Here is a 13,257-nt window from a genome sequence, read left to right as displayed (position 1 = left end):
CAATAAATTTAATAAGTTCTGGTCTTGAAGGCTAGAGCATACTTTAAAAAGAAGAAATTTATAAAACAAAAAGAAGCAAAAGCTACTTACTTACTAAAAAAGTTTTCTTTAAAACGAGAGTTGCCAATTTTACCTATTATAAAAAAATATAGGTACCGTTAGAGGCAAATTTTTCTGGAACTATACTTCCTTCACATACATACATATATCAATATATATACATACATATATACATACATACACACTCTGTCGTACTTATTTAAATATTATTAGTTTTTTTAATTTTTTCTTTGATACTATATAATTTTAACTGATTTAAAAAAAGTTTATCTCAAAATCATTGCAGGCGGTAATAACGGCGGTGGCTCCAATAGCGGCTCACCATCACATTATCTACCTCCCGGACATAGTCCGACGCCATCAAGTACGCCTGTGTCCGAGTTATCACCTGGTAAGTTAAACAAAATAAATTTATATGCTAAATTAATTAATTAAAATATGTATGAAAGAAATTATTTAAATTTAAATATTAAATTAAAAACATTAAAACAAAATTAAATTAGAAATAAAAATTATCTAAAAAATTAAATTTAAAAAAATTGAAAATAATTCAATAACTTTACTTTAATTTTTGTTAATTACAATTAATTAACTTTGTTAATTACAATAAATTAATTTAATTATATACTAAAAAGATAATACTTTTGCTAACTTTCAAAAAACTTAATTAACTAATTTTAAATACATAATTAATTTAGAATTTATAAAAAAAAAACATAATTAAAAAAATTAAATTAGTAATTCTTCTTCTTCTTAATTGGCGTAAATCAGTAATTATTATTACATATTTTATTTAAGTATATATAAGCTAGTTAAAAACAACCATTTCTCAGTTTTAACAACAAATATTAACACTTTTCTCTTTCTCTCTCTCTCTCTCTCTCTTCCTCTCCGTGTTATAGAATTCCCTCCAACGGGTCTTAGTCCGCCTACGCAAGCGCCATGGGATCAGAAGCCACATTGGATCGATCACAAACCACCGCAAATGACGCCGCAACCACCTCATCCAGCGCCACCACATCCGCAATCGCATCACCACAATCCGCCACCGCAAATGAGCGGCTATGTACCGCCACAATATTGGTACCAGCCAGAAACGAATCCTTCGTTACTAACGTAAGTAGCTCTAGTAACTATCAAAATAATAATTTTTTCAAATGCAAAAAAAAATTAAAAAAAAATTAATTGCAACTAATTAATTACATATAATAAATTGCAAATAATTAATTACCAGTTAAATTAAAAAAAAAATAATTATATATTATTAATTGTCATTAAATTAAAGTTTTAACTTTTAATCGCGATAATACAAATGCAAAAATTTAAAATAATTAATTGAAACTAATTAATTACTCATAATTAATTTTTTATATTAAAGTGCAATTATTTTTATTTGTTGCAAATAATTAATTAGAAATTAAATTTTAAAATATTTGTGATAAATAATTAATTAGAAGTAGTTAATTGCAAATAAAATTTTAAAGAATTAATTCCAACTAATTAACTATACATAATTAATTAGATATATTAAATTGCGGTAATTTTTTTTGCGAATAATTAATTGCAAATAAAATTTTGAAAAATTAATGACAAATAATTAATAATACATAATTAATTTCATATAGTATATTAAGTTGTAATTATTTTTATTTATTGCAAATAATTACAAATTAATTGGAAATAATTAATTGTAATTAAATTAAAATTTTAACTCTTTATCGCGATACACAGCGCTTATTTCACTAATGATACAGTGTTCCCTCTCATACCAATTACAGGGTCTGGCCAGCGGTTTAACACCACCACCACCAACAGCAACAACAACAATACATACACCAAACCGATCCTATTTTCATAGATAATTCCAATGCGTATATTTAATGAAAAATAAAAACAATAAACAAAAATGTTGTACACAAAGAAGGTAATTTAAATTTTTTCTAATTAAAAATAAAAATTATTTTAAAGTAAAGTGTAAAATATTTACAACAACAAAAAATGCTGTAATTAAATTTTTAAATTAATAATTTCAATACATAATTATATACATATATATAAAAATTTGCGTGTAAGTAATTAAAGTAAAATGCTAAGATGAATTTAATTACAATTACTTATAATTATTATAAATAAATTTTAATTAAAAATAAAAATTAAAATAAAATAAAAAATAGTTGAAACTTTAACAGTTTAAAAATGTAGTAAACTCGAATTAAGTGCTGAAAATGTTGATAATAATTAATTAATAAATAAATTAAAAAAAATTAATTAATTAAAAAAATGTTTAATAATAATAAAAAAAAAAATTTAAAAATAATTCGTTTTGTTGTCTGTGTTTATGTAGATTATTTTATTTTTTTTTTTAGTTTGCTGTTAATTTTTTTATGCTGTTAATTAAAAAACAATAAAAAGTTCGCAGCTTTTGCCGCTTAAATCTACATATGCGATCGTATATATAATATAGCACAATAAAAATCAGTTAAAATCAGATCTCAATAATTTTATTATTTCTCTTCAGACGCCATTCAAATTATCATCATTAAAATCAGGAAAAAATTATGAAAATTTTATATAAAAAATTAATTAAATTCGTAGTAAAATTGTGTTAAATAAAAAATTGTTTTTATGTGCAATATTATTTTTAAAGTAGCACATAAAAAAAATTAAAATAAAATTGAAAAAAAAATTAACAAAAAAATTATTTTAAATTGACATTTTACAATTACCGTTGTTTTAGTAGACGAATATAAAACTTGTGTATAAAAACGTAAGTGAAAGCAAGCACGAAAAATTTGAATCCTATTTTTTTTAATTGAAACTAAAATAAAAAAATAAACGTAATTATAGAAACTGTAAATTTTTGTAAAAAGCTATTTTCTAGCATTTAAATAATTCTAATTAAATAATTTTGTGTTAAATGTAAAAGCCTTTAGTTAACAAAAACAAAGCTGTAAATACAATGAATAGTGACATCACTTACATAAAGTAGCTTAAGCTAATTTAAAGTGTAAGTAAAGTGCGTTAAATTATTAATAAATAGTTACGTAACATTTGTCCCACTTTCCTGTAGTCGATAGCATTATTACACAAAGCAGAAGAAAAGACAAAAAAAAATAAAAAAAATAAAAATGGAAACGGAAACGGAAACAGAAACAGAAAGGCGAATAAAATATTTGTTTTTACCTTTTTTTAGCAAAACAAAAACAAAGAAGCGCCGTTGGTAAAAAAAAAATTGTTTGGTTATCTGCAAAATCAATATTGAGCATCTTAAAATATTTTTTTAAAACGCAGCAGTCGCACACAAGTAGGAATTTTCAAACAGACCACAAAAAGCTAAACAAAGAAATACTACAAAAGCCACTAAACAAAAAAACAACAACAAAAATTATTGCAAACATTTTTTTTTTGACTTATCACCTTTTTCGAAAATCCATTGGCCACAAGATAGTGACATTAAAAACTTTAATAGTCATAATTCAACATAAAACAACAACAATATGCAGAAAAAAATATTTTGACTTTTCAACTTTTCCGAATTTTTTTTCGAAAATCCATTGGCCACAACTTTAAAAGTCATAACTCAACATAAAACAACAACAATATGCAGAAAAAAAATATTTTGAGTTTTCAACTTTTCCGAAATTTTTTTTCGAAAATCCATTGGCTACAAGATAGAGGCTTTAGCAACTTTAAAAGTCATAACTCATCAAAAAGCAACAACAATAAGCAAAAACATATTTTCAGTTACGCAATTTCCCGAAAATCCTCTTATCAAAAGTAAAGTCCCCCAGTTTTCTCTCAAGTATCACCTTTCAACAGCATTTAGCGCTTAGTCAGGCAAACAAAATAATTCATAATATTAGTCATAAGTTAAACATTTTCGAAAAGTGTTATAAAATGTGTGTATGCACACACGTACATATACATACATATATGTATATATGTGCATAATTTTTTCGTTGTTGTATGTAAGTCAAACTAAAGCAAAAAAAAAAACACTTTTAAATAGACCTAAAAATAATAATACATACATTTAGACATGCTAAACTTAGTAATTCTGTAATTGAATTTAGTACTAAATTATATAAATAAATATATATAAATATATATAGCAAGTGTGTCGTAATTGTAACGAAATGAAACAATACAAATACAATAATAATTCGTATGGAAATAAAAATTAAAACAAAGAATTTTAAATACAAAAAAATGTGTTTTTCTTAAACAAAAAAATAGGACGAAAAGGTCAGAATCAAGAAAAAATGGTGGAACCGAAGCTAGAATACACTTCACAAATAAAAAAATACTTTCAAAGAAATTTTGATTTTGATTGTTTAGTTTGGTTGACAGCTATATGATATGGCTTAAATTATGCACCAATATTTATATTGTCGATTTCAAAGTAATCCCCACCAGATGACGATTTCACAAAGAGAGACAATTTCAATTTGGGGAACAAGAATAAATCACATTGCGTTTTTGGCCTTGAATTCCGTCACAATTGTGTCTTAATGCGATGATGCGTTATCTTCGTGTAAAATCCATGCATTGTTCTTCTACAGTTCCGGTTCTTTTCCAGGGATGTTCTCACGAAAACGCCTATATACGGCCAAATAGAACTTCTTCGTCCGAAACAAATTAATGATACATCAAACCACGAATATCGAAAAAAACAATGAGCATCACCTTGTTTTTAAAACGTCTATGGCGTGTTTTTTGTCTGGTATCGGCACGTTTTGCCCTCCAATCCGATGCTTTTTGACTTCCTTCCATGCCAATCTCATAAATACATGTCCAATCGCCACTATTCACACGATCAAGCATGCCCAAAGAGACCTGTCAACGGTATACTTAAAAAAAAAAAAAAATCTAGCTTTATCGGGACAAGTTGATCGCGTTCATACCCATAATATCCGCCAAAATCATTCGAACGACTCGCGAGAGATGGCAAAAGAATCTCTCTAACGCTGGCCTAATGATTTCCATGCACCATAACCTTACCTTAAAAAAGTACGGGCGGGCCACATCTGGGCGGTAGAGCGGCTGCAAAAGCATTGGGATGCCGGCCTTGGCAGTTAGCTGTTTACAAGAAAGCAATATCTGGGTAAGCCTGCTTGATCATATCAAACGTCTCTGGCGCAGATTTACCGAGTTTCACACAGAATTTGATCACTCACGGATGCTCGGAGACAACTGACCAGCCGCACGTTCGTTAGCTAGGAACGCCCTCTACCGAATCCAGTCCATGCGCGCACGCTCCCAAGTACAGTCGCGGCGGAAGAAAATCAGGCCTATTACTTTGAATATAGATGTCAATTGTTGAGGCACTGTTTAGAGCTTTAGTAGTTTCTTCAGGGAATTGGAAAATCGTGGACGTTTATTTCAAAAACTTTGCGCTCTGTGCATCAGAAATGCGGAACATTACACAAAAGTCATCGTCACAGATTTCTGGCTTGACGGTACAAAAATAAGCAAGTTTTACCAAATTGTGGAAGGAAGTATTCTGATTGGCTTACCAGGTACCTTTACAACCAGAAAAAGGTTACCATCTAATTTGGCTTGCATGCCTTAGGCATTATGTTTCCTACTCTTTAGAAAAGGCATATAAAGGGTGATTTTTTAAGAGCTTGATAACTTTTTTAAAAAAAAAAACGCATAAAATTTGCAAAATCTCATCGGTTCTTTATTTGAAACGTTAGATTGGTTCATGACATTTACTTTTTGAAGATAATTTCATTTAAATGTTGACCGCGGCTGCGTCTTAGGTGGTCCATTCGGAAAGTCCAATTTTGGGCAACTTTTTTGAGCATTTCGGCCGGAATAGCCCGAATTTCTTCGGAAATGTTGTCTTCCAAAGCTGGAATAGTTGCTGGCTTATTTCTGTAGACTTTAGACTTGACGTAGCCCCACAAAAAATAGTCTAAAGGCGTTAAATCGCATGATCTTGGTGGCCAACTTACGGGTCCATTTCTTGAGATGAATTGTTGTCCGAAGTTTTCCCTCAAAATGGCCATAGAATCGCGAGCTGTGTGGCATGTAGCGCCATCTTGTTGAAACCACATGTCAACCAAGTTCAGTTCTTCCATTTTTGGCAACAAAAAGTTTGTTAGCATCGAACGATAGCGATCGCCATTCACCGTAACGTTGCGTCCAACAGCATCTTTGAAAAAATACGGTCCAATGATTCCACCAGCGTACAAACCACACCAAACAGTGCATTTTTCGGGATGCATGGGCAGTTCTTGAACGGCTTCTGGTTGCTCTTCACCCCAAATGCGGCAATTTTGCTTATTTACGTAGCCATTCAACCAGAAATGAGCCTCATCGCTGAACAAAATTTGTCGATAAAAAAGCGCGAAACACATTTCGAACCGAACACTGATTTTGATAATAAAATTCAATGATTTGCAAGCGTTGCTCGTTAGTAAGTCTATTCATGATGAAATGTCAAAGCATACTGAGCATCTTTCTCTTTGACACCATGTCTGAAATCCCACGTGATCTGTCAAATACTAATGCATGAAAATCCTAACCTCAAAAAAATCACCCGTTAGTAACCATCTCAGGCAAATGAGAAAAAGTTTTTTTGTTTTTCGTTTTAATATAAATGGCTATTTAGGTCCAGGAGGATGTTGTGATAAGTGCGATAGCAAATGAAACCATCAGAATATTGGCACAAAATTTTACTGACTGAATCAAAGAAACCTCTAGTTTGGCCATATAAGTCATGTTTTTTGTCAGAATCAATATCAGTTAACATCCAAATTTAATCTCAAAATTCTAGTAAAATCTTTCAGATCAGCATTAAGCCCGGCACGAGAAAAGAGCTACACAGTAATTCGTACAAAATCATACCAGTTGCGTGTTCGTTTCGCCACCATGTAGATTTAGAATAATCGAAATCGGCTAATATTTGCAGTTGAAGAGAGAAGTTAGTTCAGTCTATAAAAATCTCATATAATTCAGTTGTTCGTTCTTTTCGCAACTCTCTTTGGAGAACTCAAATCGACCAACGTTTGTATGGGGAAGCAATCTTTTCAAAATTGGAAAGAAATTCCGAATTAAGCCACAAAAAATGTTTTATTTATGAATATGACTCCATAGACCTTGAGAAGAACAGTCCTCTTGAATGCTCCAAGTAATTTCACATTTCAGCTGCTTATCGTTCATGCTTCAGCACCGTATAAAGAAAAATGAGAGACTAATTGAGTGTAATTTTTATTCGTCGAATCCGCTTCTTAATCCAGGCTTAGCTTGTTGGTGGAATTTATACTGGTTCCGAAATACAATGTATAAAGCCCCTCACTTTTCCAACATTGAAATAGTTTGCAAGACTCGAGTCTTAAAAAGTCTGTTATATCATCATTGATGGTCGACGTTTATGTAATTGGAATGATTATGGCTTCATATTGAGCTAGATTCAACAATCTCCTGATAACGATAACAAAAAGCTATTTGAGAAATATTTTAAGCTGTGGCAACAATATCGACACTACTATCAGTCGATATTGACAGCTGCTTGGAATCTGAAGGCCATTTCGTACACGTTCAAGGCTATAAACTAGCAAAGTTCAATTTAACGGGTGATCCAAGTAGATGTAACTTTTTCAATGCCTCTTTTCATGTTATTTTTGTTCATTATTGTTGAGAGTACTTTCGCTACATCATCACCCATTTTGAGACACAGCATTCATTATTGGATAATATTCGATCGAAAAGGCCACGTCGAGCACGCAGTGAAGAAAATATCTCATCCGTAGCTGAAAGTGTATTCGAAGACCGGCGAGAGTCGATTCAGCGTTCGCAGCAACTCGGACTGACGTATGGAACGAATTCCGTCTTCTGAAAGCGTACAAAATACAGCTTGTGCAAGAACTGAATGGGATCTTGAAAAGTCCCAAGAACATCCGACGTTTTTCATGCAAGGTTTGCTCAGCGATGAAAACCATTTCTGGTTCAATGGGTATATAAACAAGCAAAATTTGCGCTTTTCGGACGAAAAGCAACTTGAGGAGATTCAAGAGCTGCCATTTTATCCAGAAAAACTAAGGTTTGGTGTGGTTTGTGGGCCGGTGGAACAATAGGTTTATATTTCTTAAAAAATGTTGCCGGTTAGAAAGTAGACGTCATGGCGACCATTATAGCGCCATGATAACAGACTTTAAATTTAAACTCGTGATCTCGGCGAAATTTGTTTTAATATGACGACGCCACTTCCCATCCATCACATCAATTTATTGAGAGAGAGATGTGATATCACATCGCTAAACTTTTTCTTGTGTGATATGTAAAGTCTATACAATTCCGCTTCGATTGAGGCCTTCGAGCAAAGCATCACGCGTCATCGAAATTGGACTATATGGATGAACCATCTGAGACGATTAGCTAGAAATGTCAGTCTATTACATTACACTGCATTTGGCTTCAATTTTATCACACCGACTAATAAAATGAAGCATTTCTAGCCGCTTAATTCCGGAAAAAGCATTAAAATACTCGTATTTCCTTACAACACTGGAGATCTCGCACGTTATGGTCACAGTATTACACTTAATCGACGAGCATCTCAATATTTTTATTGCACTACAAGTTTGAAGGTAATCTCAAGGATTATCTCACGTCACTTAGTCACAATTATTGATCACCTGTGTTAGAATTTACGAGATAAACCAGACTAACCAACCGAATAACACCAACATGGCAAAAAGCAATTTCCCAAGCGATTAGGCGCAGCATTATCAGCTGCTTGTCCCAGGATACTTAGAAAACCATTTAACATGCTCACGTGTGATCTCGTTAATTGTTATTTGTTAATTGATAATTGATTAGTCTACACACACACACATATATGTACGCATGCGTATTACAAAATGCGGTACTGTACACCATAAAATTCAACGGAACGCCATATAGCAATAATTATGCGACTGATTTGCCAACAAAAACACTCGGCTAAGTGAAGTGCTAAGCATGAGGGACTAAAGGGCATTAATTTAATTTTAATTTGTGTGTGAATAAGTTCTTAAACTGATGACGCAAACGTGCCAAGTCATCTAGTATTCTAATAAATGGGACTTAAAAAATAAATAATTGCATTAAACGAATAAAATGCGCAACACCAAAAGGGTGGCAAGGCACTGCCTAACATATGTATATATATGGTAACTATATCTATGACAACAACGCAGTTCGCATTAAATTACTTGGGTGCTCCACTTAATATGCAATGCGCTCGTCAATTTTATAGTGGTTTAACAAATTGTTTGGCGCGCATGCGCAGCGCAGCTAAACGAGAAAGTAAGAGTAGATGGAGGCCCACACACACACACTAGTAGTAGTGGGTAGCGGAGTTATTTGTATAAGTAAGAGTATGGACCACTAAGGTATGGGGGGAGCTGATATTTATACCTAAATATATATATATGTATGTATGTATATTATGTATACATATACACTATATTACCTAAGTAACGATTTACCTATCATGATTGACTTTTATTATTAAATTATCAGGACTGTGGCGAGTAAATAGACAGCAATCAACACACACACACTCACACACCTACAAAAATAGATATAGAACAATTGCCATGTGCGGGCTAGCAGCTAGTCGAGCTAGCTAGCTCCTATTGCTAATGACTATTCCGCCGAATTGGGGTAGCGCACAGTCGAGCACGTGTCTGCAATTGTGACCGACTTGGGCGCTTCACGTTGGTGCCGCCGCCGCTGCTGAACGAGCGACATATCGCTGGCAACAACAGGAGCAACTCTACACATTGCTAAGATAAACTCACACGCATACACATATACATGCATAAAGCTGCATAGATACCTCCGACGTATAACATATATATTTTTATATATATACATCCAGGTGATTGCGCGCACGCGCATTGATCCGTTGGCTTTGATTTGCAATTTCATAACCACAAAAGGACACCGCACAAATATGGCAAAAGTGTAGCAATGCGTTTGCATCGCTGCCACAATATACACACACAAATACATATCTAGCGACTGACTGACTGTCTGCTTAAGACATTGTTCGGTTCGTCGGCAGCGCGCAATATGCAAGCAGCGCACAACAAATGTATCATAGCAATCGTGCAACATGTTGTTGTGTTACTATTGTTGTTGTTGTTGTTGCACTTTGAGTGCAATATCTGCGTTTTGTCTGCTTATAAGCATATATATATGTATATGGGTTTGTGTGATTGTATGTGTGTGTGTGCGCTTGTAGTATATGGTCAAATAGCTTGGCGAATAATTTACTAATTAATTGGCAACAACTGAAATTGTGTGTGGCATACAAATTAAGTGCTAGCGCTGCCCGGCCAACGACTAGTTGAATAAGTTATGTGAGTTATGTACCTGCGCGTATGTACATTTGTAGCATTTTTGAAGTGTACCTGGCCACCCTCTTTGAGGAAAGATTAGCACAACTATAAAAAATAAGTATTTCTTATACATTCAGAAAAAAATATTCGAGAACATTTCTAAAAATGTCCTCATTCTGATTCTCTCGGCAAAAATATTTTTATAGATTTTTAGCAAATTTTGTAAAAGCGATATTTTTAGGTTATGATTGGGTTAGGTTAGTCGGGTAGGCTAATAATCTACACATAGACTGATTTAGGTCCTTAGCGATGCCAGACGCCTCTTCCAGTGTCTTATAACGTTAGACCCCAAATGCTTGATGCGTTTCTTCGCTAATGCGGAAAAAGTGTACAGGAGATGTTCCATAGTTTGCCTGGTGCCTTGCTATTGACTTTTCTGCAGTCTTATCGCTCTGTCATTCCCATGTTGCAGCCGTGTGCCGTCACCAGACTGTGATAAGTAAGTATTCCAATCTATTACCACAATCCTTTCAATCGCGTGCCAGTATATATATTTATTTATATATTTCTGATCTATCGTTTAAAGATTGCAGTTTTATAACCATATCGTTTAAAGATTGCAGTTTTATAACCAGGTAAGTCCTTCCTTCGCATTTTGATCTTCCTTGCCACGCTCCTGTCAAAATCGTTGTAAAAACAATGCATGGGCTTACCAATATTTATCAAATTTTCTGATGACACTATTGGCAATCTTGTCAACTCTCTCACTGCCATCGATGCCTTTGGGACCTAGCACCCAGTTGAAGTGGGATCGCTTGTACCTGGCTATACTCGCCATCGCATGAAATAGTTGTATACTGTAGTGATATGTAAAGTACTTTGCTCACAATTTTAGTAACTCTGAAGGGATACATTCAATCGAAGAATTGCTTCTTTAAAGTATACCGAGATTGCTAAATCGTGAAAAGTTGCATGGACAATTCGATTTTCAGTAAAAAACCGGTTTAATTTTCTATGCAACTCACACCTTATTTATGTGTTTTTTAAATCCGAAGTTCACTTGATTTTTTGAGTTAAATTATCTCCGTCCTAAATTTGCACTACTAAAAGCCATCGATGAAGAACCGCTGATCTGATGATATGTTTATTGTGGTTATATAGAGTCGAAACATATTCGATTCGATTCGATATGTGTTAAGACCACAAAAGACAATTAAATTGTAGAAAAATCGCAATTAATTTCTCGATATAGTTTCCTTTAAGTTGATTGTATTTGACACATGCATTTACTGGAGGCTTTCGCGACAGCGATAAACTCTTTATTCGGCTCGAATTTCTATCTAACGAGTGATTTCATCAGGTTTGAAGACAAAACGTTGGCTCTCCTGAAGGTAAAGCATGTACATCAAACCTAAGAATATCAGAAAGCAGTGGATCTTTCCGCACTTTTATAAGACAGCTTCTAGATACGTCTGCTGGAGTAGGTTTGAAGGGTGCAGCTTACTGTACCGACTGTCCCTTGGCTTTTGTTATGTACCAGTGGTTTAATATTTCGCCGATAGTCCCAAAATCACCCAGCAAACTTCTTCGGATTGAGCTCACTATTGCGATCTTTTTCCAGAGTGATTGTGCCAATAGCGCTCACTTTCAGACGGCAGTGTGGCATCATGGGTTCATAGATTTTTCCCAGATTATTGCTTAGTAATTTTATGTTACCTTATGGAACCCTAGAGGGGATCTAGTTACTAATGTCCTGAACATACTAAAATTATGGAGGGAACACTTCTGCAGTCTGCTGAATGGCAGTGAAAAAATAATACCTGGAGATGGTGAACCCAATCCCCTAATCGATGACGATGGAGCGGACATTCCTTTCTCTTCGTTGATTTCAAAACTGCGTTCGATATTGATGTCATCTCAATCGCGCCGTTAATTCTGCTTTTTCCAAACTGGATAAGGTAGCGAAGCAATTTATCTGGTTGTGAATGGAGAAAATACGAAATATCTACTGTCATCTAACAATAATCATAACTTCGAGGTCGTAGATAATTTCGTCTATCTTGGAACCAGCATTAACACCAACAACAAGTCCCTAATTGGCGCCAAATGCATATCTAAAAGGAAAAACGACTGGCGCACTGTTGTAAACTCAGCTATAACCACGTAACCAGTCTTTGCGCTTAATAAACTTTGTACTACCTTGAAGAGTTTTAAATGTATTTCCACAATTTCCTTAAACGAATTACTAACCTCCCCTTTTTGCTGCGACCGATATATAAAAAGAAAATAAAAATACTTAGCCACTCAGCTACCTTTCTAGAGCACAAATAATTGGTAAGTATTAAAGCCAATTTTTTAGAAATTTTAAAGCTAACTTACATTGCTTGCGAGCTGTCATACGCACGCTTCTTGGCCACTTGAAAACCTAAGTGACTTCGTGCATCTCATTTGAAGAACGAAGAAACGAAGTGAAGGTGCCTCTGACTGCATTTTTCTGCCACGAATGAATTATTTTTGGTCGCATCGCTACCCAGAGTATTTGCGGCAGGAGCAATATGAGTGTGTTGCAAAAGGGATTCACTTCATTTGAAACCACTTCAGGGCGCTTGAAATAATACACAAAACGTGATGTATATGTATCGGTATATATACATACATATATAGTATGTGAGAGTATATAGCATATGATATACAAAATGAATGTTGCAATGGGCTGATGAAATATGAAAATTCATTTGAGCACATAATGGCGCAATCACATGACGACTAATGTGACGCCGACACAGAAAGAAGTCTATTAAGAAGCCTTTGGATAGCACACGGCACACACACACACATAAAGCACTCTACAGCTTTCACA

General features: G+C 33.7%; 1 protein-coding gene across 6 annotated transcripts in view; it reads left to right on the top strand.

Moving 5' to 3' along the window:
- Positions 1-4,017, top strand: part of LOC105227303 (homeotic protein distal-less) — a 116,699-nt gene extending 112,682 nt beyond the window's left edge. For 2 of the 6 annotated variants that reach the window (XM_049451663.1, XM_049451662.1), the window contains exons 5-7: positions 326-451; positions 963-1,176; positions 1,815-4,017. In XM_049451663.1, coding sequence (XP_049307620.1) covers positions 326-451; positions 963-1,176; positions 1,815-1,857 — 383 coding nt within the window. In that variant the 3' untranslated portion in view covers positions 1,858-4,017. Of the gene's footprint in view, positions 1-325; positions 452-962; positions 1,181-1,814 lie in introns of those variants that run through there. The other 4 variants (XM_049451666.1, XM_049451665.1, XM_049451668.1 and 1 more) reach the window with 4 other exon arrangements.
- The last annotated feature ends 9,240 nt before the right edge of the window (positions 4,018-13,257 follow it).

Source organism: Bactrocera dorsalis, chromosome 3, assembly GCF_023373825.1.
Source record: "Bactrocera dorsalis isolate Fly_Bdor chromosome 3, ASM2337382v1, whole genome shotgun sequence".
Classification (NCBI taxonomy): domain Eukaryota; kingdom Metazoa; phylum Arthropoda; class Insecta; order Diptera; family Tephritidae; genus Bactrocera; species Bactrocera dorsalis.
This window is presented reverse-complemented; position numbering and strand designations above follow the sequence as displayed.